General features: G+C 37.9%; 2 protein-coding genes and 3 long non-coding RNA genes across 6 annotated transcripts in view; 4 read left to right on the top strand and 1 right to left on the bottom strand.

The window, feature by feature from the left end:
* The window catches only part of ITGA4 (integrin subunit alpha 4), a 114,191-nt gene extending 110,617 nt beyond the window's left edge, over positions 1-3,574 (top strand). Inside the window, exon 28 of the mRNA XM_075180502.1 lies at positions 1,381-3,574. Coding sequence (XP_075036603.1) covers positions 1,381-1,488 — 108 coding nt within the window. The 3' untranslated portion in view covers positions 1,489-3,574. The remainder of the gene's footprint in view (positions 1-1,380) is intronic.
* Positions 1-9,118, top strand: part of LOC142098060 (uncharacterized) — a 404,421-nt gene extending 395,303 nt beyond the window's left edge. The window contains exon 2 of the long non-coding RNA XR_012678298.1: positions 7,421-9,118. This is a non-coding gene — a long non-coding RNA (uncharacterized LOC142098060). The remainder of the gene's footprint in view (positions 1-7,420) is intronic.
* On the top strand, positions 3,990-4,851 carry LOC142098058 (uncharacterized). 2 transcript variants are annotated; one of them, XR_012678296.1, is made up of 3 exons: positions 3,990-4,145; positions 4,231-4,617; positions 4,660-4,851. It is a non-coding gene; the product is annotated as an uncharacterized LOC142098058 (long non-coding RNA). The 2 variants fall into 2 exon arrangements; XR_012678295.1 differs by lacking the exon at positions 3,990-4,145 and having other exon boundaries at positions 4,188-4,617.
* CERKL (CERK like autophagy regulator) overlaps positions 8,856-23,617 on the bottom strand; it is a 106,314-nt gene continuing 91,552 nt past the window's right edge. Inside the window, exons 7-13 of the mRNA XM_075180503.1 lie at positions 23,144-23,321; positions 21,537-21,605; positions 20,613-20,638; positions 20,416-20,524; positions 16,561-16,657; positions 11,966-12,150; positions 8,856-9,232 (exon numbers count right to left, since the gene is read on the bottom strand). Of these exons, the coding sequence (XP_075036604.1) occupies positions 9,151-9,232; positions 11,966-12,150; positions 16,561-16,657; positions 20,416-20,524; positions 20,613-20,638; positions 21,537-21,605; positions 23,144-23,321 (746 nt within the window). The 3' untranslated portion in view covers positions 8,856-9,150. The remainder of the gene's footprint in view (positions 9,233-11,965; positions 12,151-16,560; positions 16,658-20,415; positions 20,525-20,612; positions 20,639-21,536; positions 21,606-23,143; positions 23,322-23,617) is intronic.
* Positions 12,316-23,347, top strand: LOC142098059 (uncharacterized). The gene is made up of 3 exons (XR_012678297.1): positions 12,316-12,357; positions 22,212-22,273; positions 23,070-23,347. It is a non-coding gene; the product is annotated as an uncharacterized LOC142098059 (long non-coding RNA).

The raw sequence follows: 23,617 nt of genomic DNA, 5'->3' as shown, positions 1-23,617 counted from the left end.
CCGAGGTCTAACTGGGCTATAGCCCAGGGGCCTCGGGCATCCAGGGGGCCCTTCAAACTCCTCAGCAGCATTATTGATCGGTCGGGGGCGGGGGCGCCCCCGGCCCGATCGATGCTGCTGAGTACTGTCAGTGCAGTCCTCCGTCCCGGCGCGCTGTAGTCTGCTTACTGAGGATATCTCGCGAGAGTTCATGAACTCTCGCGAGATCTCCTCAGTAAGGAGCTTACAGCGCGCCGGGACGGAGGACTGCACTGACAGGTAAGTGCTTGGGGGGGTCCTCGCGGGAGGTGGGGGGCGGCGGACGGCTCACATTGGGGGCCTCGCGGGGAATGGAGGGCCCCTTAGCCTAGGGGCCTCCATTCCCTTAATCCGGCCCTGCTTGTGTCTATCATTTTAAAAGTGTCAGATTTATAGCCAAATTCACAAACACTGCAGACTACGTTTGTGAATCTGGAGATAGTAATGTCAGAGTTAAAGTAAAAGATTCCAGTATTAATCATACACAAAAATTGATCTATTTAACAGAGTATTTACATACACATTTTGAGCCTGATTCATTAAGGAAAGTAACGCAAAAAAAATGAGTAACTTTTCACCTTGAAAAAACCATGTTACAATGCAAGGGGTGCAAATTAGTTTATTATTTGCACATAAGTTAAATACTGGCTGCTTTGCCATGTAGCACACAAATACTTGATAGATTTATTTTTACACTGACATTTAAAGTTGATCTAGGACATTCCCTACCCCAACTATAAATGTGTCCCCACATTTTCCATTTACATCCCCCCTCCAATGCAGCATGGTTTTGCCAAGGTGCAAAGTTACTTCTTTTTATTTGCTTACTCTCCTTAACAAATCAGGCCCTTTGGCATTAAATATGAGTTCCTCTCAGTTTTGAGATCACTTTTATCATTTTGACTGTAGCAGGTACTGATTTTTAGTAACACTATTTTTGTTTAATTACATTTTTGTGAATTTGGCCCAAAACTATGTAAATGATGGAGTGTTCTAATTCTACCAATATCCCTAGTAATCTGGCCACTAACGGTACTGTAGAGATGTTAAATTACCCGTAGTTTTCTGAATATTTATAGAAACCATATTGAAAAGTGCATAATAATAGTTCCTAATGCATCCTTTTAAAAATGTAATTTGCCACAATGTCACTTGAATACGTTTTGCCATCTTATTATGTGATTACGATGACAGATGTGTATAACTGCTGTCTAATTTACCACTTGATAAAACTCTAATCTCTGTTTTAATGTATTTTATAAATGTCACCTGTCTGATGATATCGTTTACGTAAATGGACCAACATTCTGATGTGCATTTTAGTAAGTTCCAGCATTGCTCATTTCTATCACTGCTTTGTAGGTCGGCTTCTTTAAAAGAAAATACAAGTCCTTGGATTCACAGACAAGTAGAAAGGAGAGTTGGAGTTTTCTCACCCAAGATGAAAAAGAAGAAAAGGAAGAAAAATAAATAAATATAATTCAAGACTTGTAGGTAGAAAAAGAAACAGGAGAAAAGAAAATTAAGTTTATTTTGCTTTACAAGAGAACTGATTATTTCAGATGCTATTTATCTAGATGTCGTTAAGGTGAAGAACTTTCATAACAATCTAAGGATGTTTATTTGAAGAATGAAAATGCACTGTGGCCTCGTTAAGTATGTCTATGCAACCAAGGATCTCAGGAATGTAACACATGGTTTTACTAGTCACGGGATGTACTATCAAAGCCAAAGTAGGATCTTGATTATGTACATCGGTCAATTCAGATTTCACTGGAGCGAGACTTAGGTTTCAAATTTGCATGTAGTGATGTATTTACTGGTTTACTAAGAAGGTGATGCCTGAGCACCAGAGGACGTCTAAGCACACTGCAAATCACTTGGGCTAAAGTCATTTTGTTTTAAAACACTAAGCTGTTTATCGAGTGGTTCTCCAGTGGACACCATAACCTGCATTAGTTGTTATCAAATAATAGTAAATAATGTAAATAATTTAAAGTGTATAGAAAAATGCTAAATAATCTGTCAAAACAAATTAACGATATCTGACTCATTAGTTTAATGTATATTTTTAATCTGTCTCCCTTCTTCCTTGGCCCTTGACCCTTATAACTCTATAACAAAAAATAGGAATATAATTACAATAGTTAGATGCTGTTAACACACAGTCGGCTATTATTTAACATGCACTTGTTGCCTACCCATAGTAAAGATTCATTTTATGTGCCAACCAAGATACATGAGTCTGTAGCCAATCAGCTCACGAGGATCTGATAAGATACAGTGTCACAATTCAGCGCACAAAATGGCTGCTTCCACTGTGGTGTTAGTTGCGGTTTGGAGATAAAAATGTGATTTAATATGAGGGAGACAGGCCCATTTTAAATCTGGCATTATCCCATTCTTGTCACTACATTAGTTTAACAGCTGTTCTACTCTTTAATTATAGTCTGGTGGCTAAATATGGTGCATTGATGTATAGATCCTGTACAAATACATTTGCTACCACCAAAAGTGTGATAATACCATAAAAAGAAAATATTACTTGACAGAACTGATAATTAGCAGACAAAAAATAAAGTGATTTCCAAACCACAGTATATTGAATTTATATTGAATAATTTGTAATAAATTCAAAATTATATCTAATGATGCTCCAGGTGAATGTGGTTTTATATATATATATATATATATATATATATATATATATATATATTATGTCACCAGTGCAAATGTACATAGGGAGTACAGCACACAAAAATGTCATAGAAATAAAATATGACAGAAATATTCTGCAATTCCAAATATATTATAGTACATAATAAAAGGATGACATCACCCGGATCAGAACTGAACCATAAGCAAATAATAAAAAGATTCCATGCACTCTGTCGTAACTATCGCCATAATTTCTAGAATTTGTCTGAGCAGGCCCTTGGGCCTGATGCTGAGTTAGGAGTAACTTTGCTCCTGGCCAAACCATGGTACATGTAACATGGTTTGGCCAAGGTGCAAAGTTGTTCCTTTTTTTTGCTCTGCTCTTAAATCAGCTGCAGGCTTCTAAGTCTTCAATTTAGAAGTTTGTATTTTTATTCTATTACATTTCTATTGTACCTACTTAAATTAAGGCTTTACAGGCCACACAAAGGATTAATGTTATATATATATTACTAATGTTTTCCGCAGCTAAGATTATATGGATCATACCAAATGACATGCTACAATTTATTGAGGAAATTAGGAAAATATTTTTTTAGGTTGCCCACCCATGGCAATGGTAAAATCATAAAAGTAGCCCTCACATTTAGACAATGTTTTTCTTCCTATATAAAATTATGAAGCTGTTAATTCTTGGCAAAAAAAGGGTTAAGCAACAGGGACCAAGGCATGCCAATAAGTGCCTGCTATAGTAGCTATGAAAGAATTACATCAGGCCAAAGAGAAATAAAAGAAACGTACTTTGAGTATCAGTCCCACAAAAATAGAATATACAGTTTTTACTATCAAACAACAAAAAAAAAAAATAGATTGTACAGATATACTATCACAGTCCAACGAGGCATAGAATACACAGGTGTACTATCACAAACCATAGAGAAATAGAATGTACAGGTATACTGTACTATCACAAACCATAGAGAAATAGAATGTACAGGTATACTGTACTATCACAAACCAAAGAGAAATAGAATGTACAAGTATACTGTACTATCACAAACCATAGAGAAATAGAATGTACAGGTATACTGTACTATCACTAATCAAAGAGAAATAGAATGTACAGGTATACTGTACTATCACAAACCATAGAGAAATAGAATGTACAGGTATACTGTACTATCACAAACCAAAAACAAATAGAATGTACAAGTATACTGTACTATTACAAACCAAAGAGAAATAGAATGTACAGGTATACTGTACTATTACAAACCAAAGATAAATAGCATGTACAGGTATACTGTCTATTACAAACCAAAGAGAAATAGAATGTACAGGTATACTGTACTATCACAAACCAAATCAAACTAGAATGTACAGGTATACTGTACTATCACAAACCAAAGACAAATAGAATGTACAAGTATACTGTACTATCACAAACCATAGAGAAATAGAATGTACAAGTATACTGTACTATCACAATCCAAAGATAAATAGCATGTACAGGTATACTGTCTATTACAAACCAAAGAGAAATAGAATGTACAGGTATACTGTACTATCACAAACCAAATCGAACTAGAATGTACAGGTATACTCTACTATCACAAACCAAAGAGAAATAGAATGTACAGGTATACTGTACTATCACAAACCAAAGAGAAATAGAATGTACAAGTATACTGTACTATCACAAACCATAGAGAAATAGAATATACAGGTATACTGTACTATCACTAACCAAAGAGAAATAGAATGTACAGGTATACTGTACTATCACAAACCATAGAGAAATAGAATGTACAGGTATACTGTACTATCACAAACCAAAGACAAATAGAATGTACAAGTATACTGTACTATTACAAACCAAAGAGAAATAGAATGTACAGGTATACTGTACTATTACAAACCAAAGATAAATAGCATGTACAGGTATACTGTCTATTACAAACCAAAGAGAAATAGAATGTACAGGTATACTGTACTATCACAAACCAAATCAAACTAGAATGTACAGGTATACTGTACTATCACAAACCAAAGAGAAATAGAACGTAAAAGTATACTGCACTATCACAAACCAAAGAGAAATAGAATGTACAAGTATACTGTACTATCACAAACCATCGAGAAATAGAATGTACAGGTATACTGTACTATCAAAAACCATAGAGAAATAGAATGTACAGGAATACTGTACTATCACAAACCAAAGACAAATAGAATGTACAAGTATACTGTACTATCACAAACCATAGAGAAATAGAATGTACAGGTATACTGTACTATCACAAACCAAAGATAAATAGAATGTACAGGTATACTGTACTATTACAAACCAAAGAGAAATAGAATGTACAGGTATACTGTACTATTACAAACCAAAGAGAAATAGAATGTACAGGTATACTGTACTATCACAAACCAAAGAGAATTAGAATGTACAGGTATACTGTACTATCACAAACCAAAGAGAAATAGAATGCACAGATATACTGTTTTATCTTAAAGGATAATAGTATAACATACGAATCAAAAAGTGAGCACAAAAAAAGAAAATCAGTAGAATAAATCCTTGGTTGACAGCTATGCAGAGATATAAAAAGCTTTTTGTTAAGACCCATCAGAGGTACACTAACCAAATTTATTTTTGGCTGCTGGGTTTGTACACTTTAGAATAACTCCCCCCCCCCCCTCCCCCTCTTCTTAGTAGCATGTAAGTGTTCGGAGAAAATTTATCATTTTACATAATGATTATTTTTTTTATTATTTTAAATATTTACAAATTGTTTTTGCCAACACAAGCTCAACAAATAACATTATTCTCTAAACAAGAGGAATTACTCAAGTTATAAAACAAACATGAATTTCCCATTTTCTACAGGCAATATTTTATCTTTATTTCCTCATCTACTAATAACTTTATGCAGTACATCCATAAAATATTTAGAAACTTTTCAGAACTGTAAATTCTAGACGAATGTAAAAAGGAAATGCTTAAATAAGCTTGCTGCTGTTAGCTTGGTTTATGTCGTGGTGAGAGAATACAAATAATTTGCACCAAAATCACAAAATGCTGAGTCACTGAGTTCTACAAACTTACTGCTGTATGTAAAGAACAAATATCTATTTTGATATCATTTTTCTAACTGTATATAGTACTGATACTTTTTATATAAATATTTTGTTTTACTAAAAAAAAAATACATGTAGCTGCTTAGTTTTCTGAATATATATTGTCACCTCCACAACTAATGAATTGTTGACACAGAACAAGAAGAGATAAATAAGGGGTTGGTCTGTACAATGCAGGAGTGGAGAGTGAGTGAGAGATGGGAGCTGTATTGTGAACTAAAACTACTTAATCCTATATTTTCTCCTACACTGATCAAGAGAGCCTGTGATATAAACATTAAAATTGCCGAATATTGGTAGCTAACAAGACAGAAAGTGCACACAGAGTCTACATCAGTTTTCTGTTTGTTAACTTCACTTCTTAATGCAGTTCTCTTGGTTCAATCAACATGTCTGGTACATGTATGAATGTTGTTTAAAGTGACAACTAGTATTTGAGCTGTTCTTTTTTCACGTTATCTCACCTTATACTGTACATCAGTTATGAAATGTGTATTATTGAATTACACAGACAGACATGCATTCCTGTCAGAACCAGCATTAAATGATTAAATAAATATAAATTACATACCATTTAATGTACTTTTAGGCAGTTATTTATTTAGTGCTGGAACTCTAAAATATCTCAAACTTGCCCTGATTGTGTAGTAAACATATAAAAGCGTAAGAGCGTTTAAAAGAGAACATTAAAGAGAAATATGTAAAAAAAAATAAAAAAATTTGTAAACATAAATAGTGTATGTTTTTACTTTAATGTTTTTTTTGCAATATTAAGACATCACAACAGGCAGATACAAATTATCTCCTAGAGAAAAAAAGGAAAATAATTTGTTGCTTTTAATTTACAAATATCAAATGTATTAGTAGTATCTTGCTGGTTACCCAGTATATACATTGTAACTTTTATAAACCATATTTGAATACAAGCTTCAGATTTAAAATGTCAGGGTAGATTTAAGCTTAAAACCATCTATGGACAAATCTTGTGTAGTACCATCAGCTGCTTCAAAGGTTTAAAAAGCAAATAATGTACTGAAAGAGTAGATCTGGAGAGTTGTGTTTTGCTGGATCCAAATTGTAGTGAGTTCTACCCTTGTGTGTAAAGTTTGGGCACTAGGATGTCCTTTCACCAAGACTCACAGTTTGTAGCATAGGAACTTTGTTGTACTTTGCATGCTGAAGTTTGCCTAATTGGCAATCAAATGTATAGTATAGAACTGCAAAAGATTAGTAAGGATAGAATGTGGCAGTAAACTGGCCACGTAGAGATGTATCAGTAAATAATAGGGGTTAATTTTATGAACCACTAAAAATGGGGACCAACAATCCCTCTATTTTAAAGTGCAAGTTTGTGGATAAACTTGAAAAGGAGCATGGTGGAAATAGTAAGAAGATGTCACGTAGATTTACGTCATCAGGCCCTGCCTCTGCTGCGTGACGCGCAGGATGGGAGGTGCAAGAAGTTGGCAAGTATGCCTTGACCTTTATTCATAGATAGACCACAAAGTATCAAACAGGAGCACAACTAGTACATGCATATATGGAATATAGGAAAGACAACACTTGGTGGAAATCCAATATAGCCAACACAATACACCAGAACTGCACTGTGTAGCCAAAGGTAGTAAATAATATTTATTATGCAAAACCCAAAGCATAGCACAACTGTCATGGCTTACAATGGGAACTTGTTCTAGGATTCTGCACAATATGGGTAACCATTTAGCACACAGCAGTGCAGTGTGTTTTACTGCTACTTATTTAAAACCTTTCAGGTAAAAAGTTAACTGTAATAAATTACCTGGAGTCACATGACTTGAGCTTTTACGTACAAATTTGTTAAGGATCAGATGCAAATGACAAGGACAAGACTGACATGACAGTTAATGGTTGGGTTACGACAAAGCAGAGTCAGCGTTGTACATAGATTCCATACACCGTATTAATTAACTCAGCCCATTGTACCAATGCCTGGTTTAAAAATTCTTTCATATGTATTTCTAGCACATACTGTAGGGTTACAGAATGCAATATTGGTGCTCATTGGTTTTAGAACATAGACAATAATTAAACCGTCCTCATGTTTCATTTTAAACGCCTTTTACGAGTCCAATGGTTTTGTATTCTATGATTTGTGAAACTTGTTGAATTTGTATCCAATATCTAATATATAAATGCTTAGTGGCGTCTGTGTGTGGAAAAAAAAACCAAGTTGCAGCGCCACCTGCTGGGCAGAGTTATACTAAATTCTTAGTGTGTGTGGGAAAAAAAATTCAAAAAGGGCTGAACTTTGGTAGGGCTCAAACTCATTTTCGTGAGGTAATTTTACCTCATGAACACACATGTGTAGAGGCGTGCGTTAGTGTGTGTGTGTGTGGAAAAAACTATTTTCTCAGAAAGGGCTCATCCAATTGACCTGAAATTTGGTATACTGACATTATTTGACAAAAAAATTAGAATAGTCAAGTCAGTTAACTTCCATCATCCCCCCTTCCCCCCGTGGGAGGGGTAGTAAAGGCTAAATTTACGAGTTGAGGGGTCAAACTAATTTTCGTGAGGTAATTTTACCTCATGAACACACATTAAAAAGGCCACTTGCGTCGGGAAGTAACGATCTTCCCCTGAGGAGGCCTGGGCTAGGTCCTAATGCATGACAAGAACCTTTTTAAGACCTTAAGTAGCTTGATTTGACTAGAATGCATGAGTATCATGCACAGGTTAACTTGTATGTATATATATATATATATATATATATATATATATATATATATACTGTACTACACAATCAGTAGATTCCTGGAACTTTCATTGCCCTAAAATATGAACTGTATATTTTGTTTTCTTACAATGCTGCTTATCGTGTAGTCACTGTGGAGGCAGAACTTTTGTGGGCTGTACTGAAATTCATGACCATTTAGTGAATTGATAGACAACCTCCCCTGTGTGTAGGTGGCAGATGCAGCTTTAATTATGTCCGATGAAAACGACACATGTTACTGGGGTGAATTTGAAAAATAACAGGAAAAACGCTGAAATAGATTTGTAATCAAAAGTTTTATTGAAAATATTTAAAAATGTCACTATAAAATCTGTAGTTCAAGTTTACAATTTCTAAAAAAAATATTTTGTAAAATAGACTTGTCTATGATTTTCTTTTCTATCAGGTTGTCGTACTGCTATTTTAATTTGGTTTGAATGTAACCGGCTGTGATCCTACAAACATGTTCCTTTCTAATTCAAAGTCAACGTTCAAATGTCTCTGCTGTCACAAATCAATTAAAATGAAATTTGCAGAAAAGCAGGATGTGGTTATTTTATTCTCTGTTACTGCTACAAACAACTGCATTTTCCTTTGACTTCATCCAGCTCTTCAATGTTACTCCCGTACAGATTAATGAGTTCAGGATGTAATCTATGAAATAAAGACATTCATTTTAAATTCACTTGCGGAACAAATTATATTTTAGCTTAAATTAAAACAAGAGGAAATCCGTCTTTTTCCATTAATCACTGTGTGTTTCTTAAGAAGAGTATGTATTTCAGTACAGTTAACCAGGTATCAGTCTAACTGGCTGAAGCTGTAATCAGGTTACTTAGTCATACTTCCCCACTGTCCGCATTGCAGCGGGACAGTCCTGAGGGGTGTGGTTTACTGACAAGTGTGTGGGGCTTCATCAGAACATGGGCGTGGCTTGGCGCATTAGGGTGTTCACTATGACATGACGTGGTTTCCTTGGGTCGGGAGCTGGGCTTATTTTGATTTTGCTTGGTCAATGTTGGGAGGTATGCTTATTAAATGTATTGATCAGGTTTATAGTTTTCCCTGTATAGATTGTATCTATACTGATAGAGCTTGATACAATGCTATTCCATTTAAAAAACAAACAAAAAAACACGTTATTGAGAGAAATTTCAGAACGACCTTCTAATTTAATGTAAGATTTTTATCTTAGTTTGCATTTTCTATTAATACCTGACAAACATAGGCATGCGTAGCACATCTCATTAGGGTGCTCAACCACAGAAACCCAGAGAGGGATACTTTGCCCTGCAGCTCGTCACCAGAGGGGTATGTCTATCACCACCTAGAGGGGAGGGTGTCTAGAAATGCCCCCAGATAATATTATGCCACACAGTAGTGCCCCCAGTTCATATTATGCCCCATAATAGTTCCACCAAATTCATATATACACACATTGGGCCCGAGTCATTAAAGAGCATATCTTGCGTTGTTTTAACATCCACATGAAAATTGTCTCTGCATACTCCCGTAGTCAACAAGGAACGGATCTCATAATACATGTGTTGTTGACTATGGGTGCATTTTTACTCTTCCACATCAGACAATGTCAGAGTGATAGTTCCAGGTTTTAAAGAGACCTAGTGGCTGTCATTTTTTCATTACAATGTGGCAGCTCCTCAATGTAGGAGCTAGTATGCGTCATTATAATTGGATTTTTTATTTTGCTAAGCACGTTCCAGACAATTATTTGGGTTTTTCAAGCTTCAAGAAAAGAAGATATTTTTTTTTACACGTTTGGAATAATTTTTATGTTTTTTTATTTGAACAGTCACAGAGCCTTGGATTACTTTTATTGGGTTAAAGCTTACAAGATTGGACCCTTTACATACGAAGAACATAGATGATTGTAGGTATTACTGCTGTTTTTGATTTTTAATACATTTCATGGTTAAACGAGGTGTGTGGTTTATTTAAAGTATGTGTTGGGGCACTACAGGTCAAAGCGGACCCTGGGTGTCAGGGTATGCTGGCACTTGTGGTTCCTCAAGGGCTTGGGATTGCTGGGACTTGTAGAGCACAATACAAGATGCTGTCTTTATTATACCAATCTCTTTAATTATCCCACACCCACCACTGTGTGGAACGAGCCCTAGTGCTTTCAGCATGGAGCTGGGTATCCCTAGGAGTGGGCCACATTTTTTTTGTGGACCCCAACTTCCTAGGGAACACAGCCCCGTGCTGGTATGTCATTATGGCAGGGGAACAACACGCTTAAGGTTCCTCTGCTATAGTGCTGTCAGTCCGTCCGACTAAGTCTAGTGCTGGTTGCAGTAAAATCGGGGGGACCTCATGCTTTTGTTCCCCGACTTTGCTACTACTAGCCTAGGCTGGCAGCACTAGGGTTAATCTATTTTGGGGGGGGGGGGGGTGATACACTGGTTTTTAAATTTAATTTATGTATCCTTTTCACTGTATTGTGCTGCTGGGCCTGGCGGCATCCGGTGCAAGCAAATAAACTAGACCCCTAGCTGTCCTTACTGCACATTGACTACGTGAATCTGCCCATTCCTCACCCCGGTCACTCCCCTAAATCATAGGCTGTAGTACGTGCCTATTTCACTCCCAGATCATCCAGTTCTGAGCATGCGCAGACTGATTTTGTGGAGGATACAGGAAAACAAGCAGATCTGTTCCTTAATGCCTCAGGCTCATTATCATTAAACGCATATATTAATAAAACATGTAGGCAGTAGGCAGCTTTATATTCCTATGTTTGATTACCTCTGGAGTCAGCACACCGAGGCCAGCACGGTGGCTAAGTGGTTAGCACTTCTGCCTTACAGCACTCAGGTCATGAGTTCAATTCCCGATCATGGCTTAATCTGTGAGGAGTTTGTATGTTCTCCCCGTGTTTGCGTGGGTTTCCTCCGGGTGCTCTGGTTTCCTCCCACACTCCAAAAACATACTGGTAGGTTAATTGGCTGCTATCAAATTGACCCTAGTCTGTGTGTCTGTGTGTGTGTCTTAGGGAACTTAGACTGTAAGCCCCAATGGGGCAGGGACTGATGTGAGTGAGTTCTCTGTACAGCGCTGCGGAATTAGCTGCGCTATATAAATAAATGGTGATGATGATGATGGGAGGAGCTGCTGCAGCTGGGCATGCGCAGCAGTACTGCTTTGGTCATCTTGTATGTTTAGCATCACCGTGGGGCTCTTGTAAATGGACCATGCTTGTGCCCCACCTATAATGCGTCCATGTATTAGGGTGTGCCTGGGCACATCCGGCTCAACCTGTGCTCGCACCTATGCTGACAAACTAAATCCCCCCCTCCCACCCAAAATCAAAGACATTTGTTGCAGAAAGGCTTTAGGCAAGAGGTTAATTCAACACTCTGTACTCACCTGACATGAACTTCACAAGATGCTTCCAGTAAATCCCCATCAATATTCCATGGATGAATCTCTTCATTAGGACTTGAACGCACTTCACCATTTTGTTCATATGTGCCATTAGCACGATAGCTGCTGCTCCTAGTGTTTAATTTTACTTCTTTAACCAAGCAAGTTTCAACAAAAGGAAAATTAAACTAGGGGAAAAAAAGCATATTTAAAAAAGTGTTAATCATCAAAGTCTGAAGCACTTTTGTCTTATTGGTATGAATCTATAAACGTGTACTATTCAAAACCTCATCATTATAATGTTTTGCAGAAGGAATTAGCAGAATATTAGTGAACTAACATTTCTGGACATATGAAGATTATGGATGTGATTCATTAAGGAAAGTTAACCAAAAGTAAGCTAGTAAAACAAAACCCTGTTGCAGTGGAGGGTGAGGTAAATTTAAAATGTGATGGCAGATTTATAGTTGGGGTAGGGCATGTATAGAACAATTTTAAATTTCAATATAAAAATAAGCTATCAAGTATTTGTGTGCTACATGAAAAAACAGACAGTATTTTCCTTATGAGCAAAATAATAAACTAAATTGCACCCCTTGCATTACAACATGGTTTTGTCCAGAAAACTTAAGTAGGAAAATTCACTCAATGTTTTGCTTAAGTTTCCTTAATGAATCAGGCCCTATTACCAGATCAAACTACAGAGTGGTCCATAAGTGTGGAAACACCCTTTTAAAACAGAAATCAGTAAGAAAATATTATCCAGTGTCCACCAATATGATCTGGATGTGGAGGAAACCATTTTAGGGTATGTGGCCAGTATGGCAGCCATCTTGAAGTTGGCCATCTAGGATGCAACTCTAATTTTTTAAATGGGAAGGTAGTCATGTGACATGTCAAACAAATGTTGAATTTCATAAGAAAAACAATGGCGTTCTTTGTTTTAACAAAACTTTATTCATTCTCGAGTTATGACTGAGGTTTCTTTTGCAGATAGTGACATTGATGGCAATGGCACTAACGCAAACAGAAGGTATTGAGATTGTCTTTATATCTGGAGAACAAAGCACACGTGCTATAGCGAATGATTTCAGCTTATAACAATTTATAATCTGGCACCCCCCTCTATCTGCAGCCAGAAATCTTCACAGTCCGATCTCTCTGTGTGCATGCAGTGTAGGGAGTGGAATTTCTATAAAACCTGAAATTCCTGCTTAAGGAAACTTCACCCCTGATAATATTTTATTTTACATTAGACCTGTCATCTCCAATAGTGAAGGCATCCATTTTTGTTGGCTGTGACTGTTGAGCCTTGACTGTATTATGAAAGTGGTGTAGCTGAAGATATTAATAGAACTGTTTTTGAGGGGATGTAAAAGCGAGATTGAATGTCAGAGAATTGAGGAAAAATCATAGAAGAAGTTAGGTGATAAGATATCTAACTCCCTGCGAGTATTATGGCAAAAATGCATTAGGGTTAAGTCCTGGGGAGAAATCTGGAGACTACCGGTATATGGAGACTAAATCTGGAGACTAATGGTAAATAACGGTCTCACAGGAGAGGGGTGAGGTGAAAGGCCATACTTTTGTGAAGAGGAGTCCCATATGGATAGAGTGTGAAATGACTGGATGGAGTAGGGGGTGTTTAGGGCGATGAGCCCTGGGGAGCCATAGGAGGGTGGATGGCGACAGTAGCCCAAGACCCTCAGCCTCAGTTTTAGACCAGACTCTAGGATTTGCTGAACTGCACCATAGAACACATTGAGCAAGTTTGGTGGAGAGGTAATATCGTCGGAAATCAGGAATCCACAGTCCCCCTCTGAAGAACTTTAAGCCTGACTTGGGGTTGCTTACCAGACCAAATGAATTTAGAGACATGAAATTGGAAAAACGTTGGGGGGGGGGGCGGATTGGCAGGGTTTGCAATAGGTGAAGCAATCTAGAAAGCAATCTAGAAAGAATATTCAACTTAACAGCATTCATACTGCCGATCCTGGAAATATAAAGATGCGACCGGGTGGAAAGATCTATTTTTATTTGGCCGAGAAGATGAGGATAATTTGCCAGAAAAAAATGACGGTAGTGTTTGGTAATAGAAATCCCAAGATATTTGATTTTTGGAAAACACCACCAAAATGGGAAAGAGTGCTGAAGCAGTAACCTGTCAGGGGCAGGAACACTGAAGTCCAAAACCTCAGTCTTGTCCAAGTTGATCTTATAGCACAAAAATTGACCATATAGATCCAACTTGGTCAGGAGGGGAGGTAAAGAAGTAGTCGGGTGAGTAATGAACAGTAGGACATAGTCAGCGTAGAACGCAATTTTTTTGGGCATTGGGACCCACAGGTATACCAAATATATCATGGTATACCCCGATCTTGGCAGCCAGAGGCTCAATGACAAGAGCAAATATTAGGGGGGAGAGGGGTCAACCTTGACGAGTGCCATTCAAAATGGCCAAATGACAAAGAGCACCGAGGTCAGACCATTTGCAGAGATTGTTGCCGAGGGAGAGCGATACGGGGCTGAGATGCCATACAGAAACTTGCCAGATAATCCCATTGCTCCGAGTTTACATACTTTACACAAATAAGGTCTAAGGTGCAAATGTAAATTCAAAGGGCAGATTATACAGTTTTATAGAAAGAGTGGAATAAGTTATTCGCTACCAAACTGCAAACGTGTAGTCACCCATAGTAACTACGTTAAATTTGTTAGCAAATAACTCAATATGGATGTCTCTTTATATATTATTCTATGGGTTATAGTCGCTTTAGTAGAAAACACTACTAATAGTATGGAGCAAGCAGGGGCGGATTGGTCATAGACCTTACCGGGAACTTTACCGGTAGGCCGATGACCTAATGAGGCCGCCTGTCTGTTTTTTTTGTTTTTTTTAAACAAGTGCCGCAGATCTCCCCCTGTGAGTGGCCTATTCCACAATCACATGGGACGCGCACCATGTGACAGGTGCCATCCCATGTGAGCAGAGAAGCGCAGCTGGAAGCAGCTGACAGGTAAGTGAGCGCGGCAGCAGCGGGCTTATGGCAGGGTCTGTGTGCGTGTGTGGAGGGGGGCTGACTCCAGTGTGCGTGTGTGAGCGGAGGCTGATTCTAGTGTGTGTGAGCGGAGGCTGATTCTAGTGTGTGTGAGCGGAGGCTGATTCTAGTGTGTGTGAGCGGAGGCTGATTGATTTTAGTGTGTGTGAGAGGAGGCTGATTGATTTTAGTGTGTGTGAGAGGAGGCTGATTTTAGTGTGTGCGCGCAGCGGCAGGGGGCCTGATTCCTGTGTGTGTGAGAGCGGCGGGGGGACTGATTCTAGTCTATGTGTGCGCAGCGGCGGGGGGCTGATTCTAATGTATGTATGAGAGGAAGGGGGGCTGATACCAGTGTGTGTATGTGAGTGGAGGTGGGGCTGATTGCAATGTGTGTGTGAAGGCAGCAGGGGGGGGTTGATGGCAATGTGTGTGAAGGCAGCAGCAGGGGGGGAATGATGGCAATGTGTGTGTGTGAAGGCAGCAGCAGGGGAGGTTTGATAGCAATGTGTGTGTGAAGGCAGCAGGGGAGGGGATGATGGCAATGTGTGTGTGATGGCAAAGGGGGCTTGTGGCAATTGTGTGTGTTGGCAAAGGGAGCTTGTGGCAATGTAATATGGGTGTGAGGTAGGTGGTGGCTAATTAATGGGTGCTATTTGGTTTGTGGATTGATGGTGGGGCAATTTAATAGCGGGACTATTTAAGATGGGATGATTTGGGGGCTATTGAATGTGGGGGTGAGTTTGGGAAGAGGGCTATTTATTAAATATGAATTATTTAATGCCGGCATGGTCGTGGGAAATGGTTATATTTATTAAATGTAAATGCTGTTAATTTATTGTTGGGGCTGTTTGGAGGGAGGGAAATATGTTTATTAATTAAATGTGAATTGTAGCATTTTAATGTTGGGGCTGGAGGGACGCCTATTTATTAAATGTGGGTGTTTTTGATTTAAACCGGAGCTGGTTGGAGTTTTCTAAATTTTATGTACTATTTTTTTTCCAAATAGGGCCCCCAGCATTCCAGGATCCAGACAAGCAGCAACTGATCAAGAGACACCAGCAACCACAGGTATGGAAAGCATCAAGAACAGGTAGGAGAGCGCAGGACAGTCTGCCAACTGTATTTTTCTATATTGGCAGTTCCTCTGCAACATGTTATTAAACAAACATGAATATGTTTCAGCGGGACAGTCCTGATTTAGGGCTCTTTCCCATGAGTGGGAATGTTGGGACAATAGTGGTATGAGCAATATTCAGCCCTCTGATGGCATAATCAACTTTGTATTAACCCCGCCTCTTTTTGTGTTTGCCCTGCCTACACTTGACTTGGTCCCGCCCACATGAGGCCACTTCCAGATTTTTTTCCAGGGCCACTTTATGTTCCCAATCCGCCCCTGGGAGCAAGGATTAAGAGGACTAAGCTGCATTAGTCTGATTTGTGAATTACAAATCAGTCACAAAATTGCTAATGTACTCTGTCAGGAGCGGGAAGTAAAGTCTTCTTATGAGGACATCAACATTAATCTGTCTGTTATTCATCAAATAGGTTAAGGATGAGTACCTGATTTTTCAAAGTGGCATAGCGTTTCAAATGCCTCACAAACTCTGGTCTTGAAGTATTTCGTACAACTATAAGTGCCATAGTTCCATCGTTTAGCCTAGAAGAGAAAGAAAATAGCAGTTTACTAAGTGAAATATTTCTGTAAAGGAAGAAACAAAATTATATATCTGACATATGATGCTCCAAGTTATCACACACATAGCATCTACATATACACTATATGGACAAAAGTATTTGGCCACAACTGTTAATTATTGAATTGATGTGTTTCAATCAGACTCGTTATCAGTGGTGTATAAAATCGAGCACTTAGCCATGCAGTCTCCATTTGCAAACATTTGTGATATAATATGGGTCGTTCTGAAGAGCTCAGTGACTTCAAGCGTGGTACAGTGATAGGATGCCACCTTTACAATAAGACGGTTCATGAAATTTCATCCCTGCTGGATATTCCACGGTCAACTGTAAGTGATATTATTAGAATGTGGAAGCGGGTTTCGATAGCAGAGCAGCTGCATGCAAGCCTCACATCACCAAGAGCAATGCCAAGCGTCGGATGGAGTGGTGTAAGCACACCGACACTGGACTGTGGATCAATGGAAATGTGTTATATGCAGTGACGAATCATGCTTCTCTGTTTGGCAGTCAGATGGGCGAGTCTGGGTTTGGTGGATGCCACAAGAACGTTACCTGCCTGACTGCATTATGCAAACTGTGAAGTTTGGTGGAGGAGGGATAATGATATGGGGCTGTGTTTCAGGGGTTGGGCTATGCACCTTATATCCAGTGAAGGACAATCTTAATGCTTCGACATACTAAGTAATTTTGGACAATGCTATGCTTCCAACTTTGTTGCAATAGTTTGAGAAAGGCCCTTTTCTATTACAACATGACTGTGCCCCAGTGCACAAAGCAAGGACTACAAACACATGATTTGACGAGTTCAGTGTGGAAGAACTTGACTGACCCGCACAGAGTCCTGACCTCAAACACATCGAACACCTTTGGGATGAACTGGAACGGAGATTACGAGCCAGACCTTCTCGTCCAACATCAGTGCCTGACCTCATAAATGCACTACAGAATGAATGGGCACAAATTCCCACAGAGACACTTCAACATCTTCTGGAAGGAAGAGTGGAAGCTGTTAATGCCGCAAAAGGGGGACAAACTCCATATTAAAGTATATGTATTTGAATACAATGTCATTACAGTCCCTGTTGGTGTAATGGTCAAGTGTCCGAATACTTTTGTCCATATAGTGTATCTATCTACACTCAAAACACCCACATGTACAGAGCACTTACATGTAGCTACACATGCAGCACGTCACATACATGTGTAACACAACACACAGAGCACTTGTATATAACGCCATACAAAGCGTATCTACATGTAGCTACACACAGAGTGCATCTACATGTAATGCCATACACAGTGCACCTTCATATAGCTCCACACACAGAAAACTTACACTGCATACAGAATATCTACATGTAAGCAATACACGGCGCTTATACATGTAACTCCCCACACAGCGCACCTACATGTAACTCCCCACACAGCACCTCTATATATAGCTGCACATGCAGAACAGCTATATGTAGATCCACATGCAGCACACATACATGTAACTCCCCACAGTGTACCTACATATAACACAACATACCGCAACTACATGTAATGTTACACTTCGTGCACCTCCTTGTAACACCGCACATACATGTAACTCTTTACACACAGCCCACCTACATTGAACACAACACACCACACTTACATGTAGGTGTACTCCATACAGGGAATACTTAATACATATAGAGCACTTCCATGTAATGCACACATGGTCAAGCTACATGTAACGCTACATACAACATACTTCTAATCTACAGTACACTAACAAATATGACCCAGTGGACAGTGAAAATGTTAATAAATGGTTACAGGAGAAGATAATAAGTAGGGGAAGAATGAGCACAGAGTTGGGGCATGGGAGATTGGACAATACTGTACTCCACTTATCTCATAACTATAGCACAGCAGAATACATTACAACAATAAAAATAGTTTATTCAAGTGGCATATTAAAGTGCAATACGATTGTACTATGATCAGGTCCACATGCCTATTCTATATGGGTTAAAATGCAGCATTTTATGATATAAAACTTTAACAAAACCTCCCACTATGTAAGAATGACAACTGCCTACACATCCATCACTATGTTCTGTGTGTACAATGTTGTCAGCTAAGCCAAACACATTATTTTCCATTCTCACTCCCTACTTCTTATGTGGTTCACAAAGCACGTCAAAAATTTGAATTTGACATGTATGAAATATATAATAAAATGCATACAATCAATGTTATGTATTTTGGCAATAACATTTTTCAAACCCTATACAAAAAGGTTTGTGCTTTTTTTTAAGACTATGCACTGCAGGGAAATGGCAACTTTAAATAAGGGGTTCTCAACCTTTTTGAATAACACCACTTTATGATTGTAGAAGTTTGCCAAGTACCCCCTAAAGGGTGTAAATTTAATTCAAATGACCCTAATGTGTATGAATATTTACCAACAAAGCTGTTATGTCTTTGAATGTTTAAGAAATGATCATTATAATTTTTTTAAAATATTTTATTCAACCCTAATACATTATAGTATAAGTCTCAGTTCAGGTTGAGGTACACTGTAGTCCTGCCATGTATTATTCTCCATTTAGGTGGATGTACACTGTAGTCATCATCATTTATTTATATAGCGCCACTGATTCCACAGTGCTGTAAAGAGAACTCACTCACATCAGTCCCTGCACCATTGGGGCTTACAGTCTAAATTCCCTAACACACACACACAGACTAGGGTCAATTTGTTAGCAGCCAATTAACCTACTATTATGTTTTTGGAGTGTGGGAGGAAACCGGAGCACCCGGAGGAAACCCACGCAAACACGGGAAGAACATACAAACTCCACACAGATAAGGCCATGGTCAGGAATTGAACTCATGACCCCAGTGCTGTAAGGCAGAAGTGTTAACCACTACGTCACTGTGCTGCCCATGTAGTCCTGCCTTGTATCATTCTCAGTTTAGGTGGATGTACACTGTAGTCCTTCTCTGTATCATTCTCCATTTAGGTGGATGTACACTGTAGTCCTTCCCTGTATAATTCTCAGTTTAGGTGGATGTACAGTGTAGTCCTTCCCTGTATAATTCTCAGTTTAGGTGGATGTACACTGTAGTCCTTGCCTGTATAATTCTCAGTTTAGGTGAATGTAGACTGTAGTCCTTCTCTGTATAATTCTCAGTTTAGGTGGATGTACACTGTAGTCCTTCCCTGTATAATTCTCGGTTTAGGTGGATGTACACTGTAGTCCTTCCCTGTATAATTCTCAGTTTAGGTGGATGTACACTGTAGTCCTTCTCTGTATAATTCTCAGTTTAGGTGGATGTACAGTGTAGTCCTTCCCTGTATAATTCTCAGTTTAGGTGGATGTACAGTGTAGTCCTTCCCTGTATAATTCTCAGTTTAGTTGGATGTACACTGTAGTCCTTCCCTGTATAATTCTCAGTATAGTTGGATGTACAATGCAGTCTTGCCCTGAACATCAACACACAGCATTAACCGGGGTTACTCCTAATGTAATACAATTACAGTAAATATATTTGGATTATTCTAGCTAGACTACTTGACCTAATTTTACAGATCCTGTAATTGCTTATAATCCCTAAGACTATCTGCAGCTTCCTCTGTGGACAGTGTGAATCTATCAGCAATCTGCAGAAACATTTCAAGAAAGGTTTAAAATGAAAATTGGTGGTGTGGGGGAAGTGTAATTCGTGTAAGCTTCTACTGACCTGGTATTAGGCGCCAAACCTCTTGGGGCCATGGAACAAAGGCAGGGGATTGCCATAATGCTGACATTCAGCAACTCACCCTGAATGTACTGCCAGCCATCCTTGCTCTCTGCAATACATAAAACACACTGTTACCATAGCTCATTATTGTAAGACAAAGTGTAATGATTGCCCAATTCCCTTATTATTACACTCACCAGACTGATGCCAATTGTTTTTCTTTCTATGGGGAGAGACAAGTAGTATTATATTAATAAATATAAGAATGCTTACTTATATATTAAAGAGTCATTACAATATATTTCACAACTTCAAAGAATAATTAAAATGCAATGAAAACGCTCATATTTGTTAGTAAATTTGTCATACTGGTAAAGGGTGACTGTCCTCTCTTGTATGGTGGTTAGGTAGTACTTCCTTCTGCCTGTAGGTGTCACTGTAACTATTGCTTTTGATAACAGAATTCAGCACTGAATTCTGTTATCAAAACCTATTCATGGGGGTTGGACTCCCCCATATTCTAGCTGCTGAGTCATAGAGACACCTACACTATCAGTTTTCCACATATATCCTGCTGTGCGCATCCCACAAACCATATCCACCGTAACGATTGCTGTCCATGAAGATAAGTCAGTGACGACATAAGCGCAGCATATAGGAGGATCAACATGACCATTAATATCTATATCTATATCTATATATATATATATATCTATATCTATATATATATATATATATATATATATATATATATATATATTGCATATAATAGGGTATTTGCTTCTGATTAAATACATTAAAATATCCAATTATATTTAATATTTTATAAACTGTATCTTGATGAAATATATCTTTTCATATGTTTAGATTGAATCAACCTTAGAAATAATATTTCCATATAATATAATAATATTATATTGGAAATAAATACTACAGGCCTTAAAGCCATAAACAATGGTTTATCTTTAATAATATTATTAGTATATTAAAAGGGTGAAATAAAACAGAACAAGACTTTGTTTGTTGGGAAGGTTGGGATTCTCTAGTGAAATTAAATTGATTTCTCAGTGTATCAATTAATGAAGTGTATATAACAAAGTCAATATACATTGCTTCCTTACTTGTGCTCTCCATGGAAGGTAAATGGTTCGTTCGTTATGGGTAAAAACGACAAGTCACAGCTGTCTGGTCTGTAAAACATAAAAAACATTTACTTGTAGTTACCAAAATAGACTTTACGCATCTGAAAAAAATGATGTGGTATATTTTTTTCTAACATGTACCCAATGGGTCAATTCATTTTACTGAAACAAAAAGTTATAGCACTAAGCTAAATAAAATTAAAACACTCAAGCAGTAGTGTATGGCCAATGTGAGTACTTGGTTTACTAAAGGTCTAACTAATGTATTCCACAGGCCTGAGCGACTAAGGAAAGTAAGGTAAAAAAAATGAGTAGGTTTTCACCTGGACAAACCATGTTACAATACAAGGGGAGCATTTTAGTTTATTATTTTGCACATGAATTAAATACTGGCTATTTTTTCATGTAGCATACAAATACTTGCTAGCTTTATGTTTACACTGAAATTTAAAGTTGATCTAGGACATGCCCTACCCCAACTTTCTGCAAATCTGCATTCACATTTTACATTTACAACCCCCTCCAATACAACATGGTTTTGCCAAGGTGCAAAGTTACTCATTTTTTTCTTTACTTTCCTTAATGAATCAGGCGCAACGTCTTTATTGTATAATATTGACTTCATTTTTAACAGTCTAAATGTTTTTTTTTTAGGTTTCCTTAATATTTTCACAATGGTGACCGAGAAGGAAGAACATCATTGCGCGTGGTGCTAAGTACGACTTCTATAACTCAAGTCTTAACCTTATTTTTATATGGTTCACTTATAAAAAAATGTACAATGATAAAGTCAAATGATATTATTTTCTCATTACAACTTATTATTTTTTGCAGTGCTTTAATCTGCTTGGCACCCTGAAGGAAATGTAGCTTGTGATTAAAAGCGGACAGTCATAAAACACTCAGAACAAACTACCACATATAACCAAAACAAAACAACGTGTAATGAAACAATACCAAAGGGTCAATTATTTTTTATTTTACATTACACAAAAAACAGTTTATGAAAGATCTTTTAAAATTGTTATTATTAGGGAGAAGTGCAACTTTAATTGTAGTGAAGTATCAAGTGAAGAGCTGTAAAACTGTTAGACAAGTATGTGAAAACAATAAGGTATTAAACCACCAGTGGTTAGCACTTCTGCCTCACAGCGCTGGGGTCATGAGTTCAATTCCCGACCATGGCCTTATCTGTGTGGAGTTTGTATGTTCTCCTCGTGTTTGTGTGGATTTCCTCCAGGTGCTCCGGTTTCCTCCCACACTCCAAAAACATACTGGTAGGTTAATTGGCTGCTAGCAAAATTGACCCTAGTCTGTCTGTCTGTGTGTATGTTAGGAAATTTAGACTGTAAGCCACAATGGGGCAGGGACTGATGTGAATGAGTTCTCGGTACAGCGCTGCGGAATTAGTGGCGCTATATAAATGGTGATGATGATGATGATGAAACAATGTTATTTTACAAATCTGACTTGGTTTTCCTGGCAACCTTTGGCCATGTCTTTTCTTTACAGACAAAGATCAGTTCTTACATCACATACTTATCATTATTAATGTCACTAAAGCAAATAATAGAAAATGAACCAACTTTAAATTTGCAAGAGCTTTAATAACGGCAAAGTCTCTTCTCTGACTAGAGGGCATCCAACGGTGTTTTTCTGCAAGAGCAAGTGTCCTTCCACCAAATCCAACCATGGAGGAAAAGCCAAACCGCAGGAGCTTGTTGTCACTGCTGAAGGTGCAGGCATCAACAGCTTGGATGTTTCCTGAAATTTAAAGGCAATTTTGTTATGTTCCACATGGAAAAAATAAATATGGAAAAAGCAGATTTGCCTAGAACAGTTATTTAGTTCCTTTTAAATGAGGGTATTATTTTGTATGAATCACATGTGGTTTTTAAGGGTCTAAACATCACTATATACTGTCCATTAAAACGGGTAACTTTACTCACAAAATATGCTGCCTAATAAATCCAGTAAGTTGTATTACTCTGTATATAGTTTTAATTAGGCAAAATCATTTTTAAGTGGTGTTAACCTTTAACTTAATCAATTTTACGATT

The sequence above is a fragment of the Mixophyes fleayi genome, chromosome 7, assembly GCF_038048845.1.
Source record: "Mixophyes fleayi isolate aMixFle1 chromosome 7, aMixFle1.hap1, whole genome shotgun sequence".
Taxonomy (NCBI): Eukaryota; Metazoa; Chordata; class Amphibia; order Anura; family Limnodynastidae; genus Mixophyes; species Mixophyes fleayi.
Note: the sequence above shows the minus strand (reverse complement) of the source record. Positions and strands in the feature narration are given on the sequence as shown.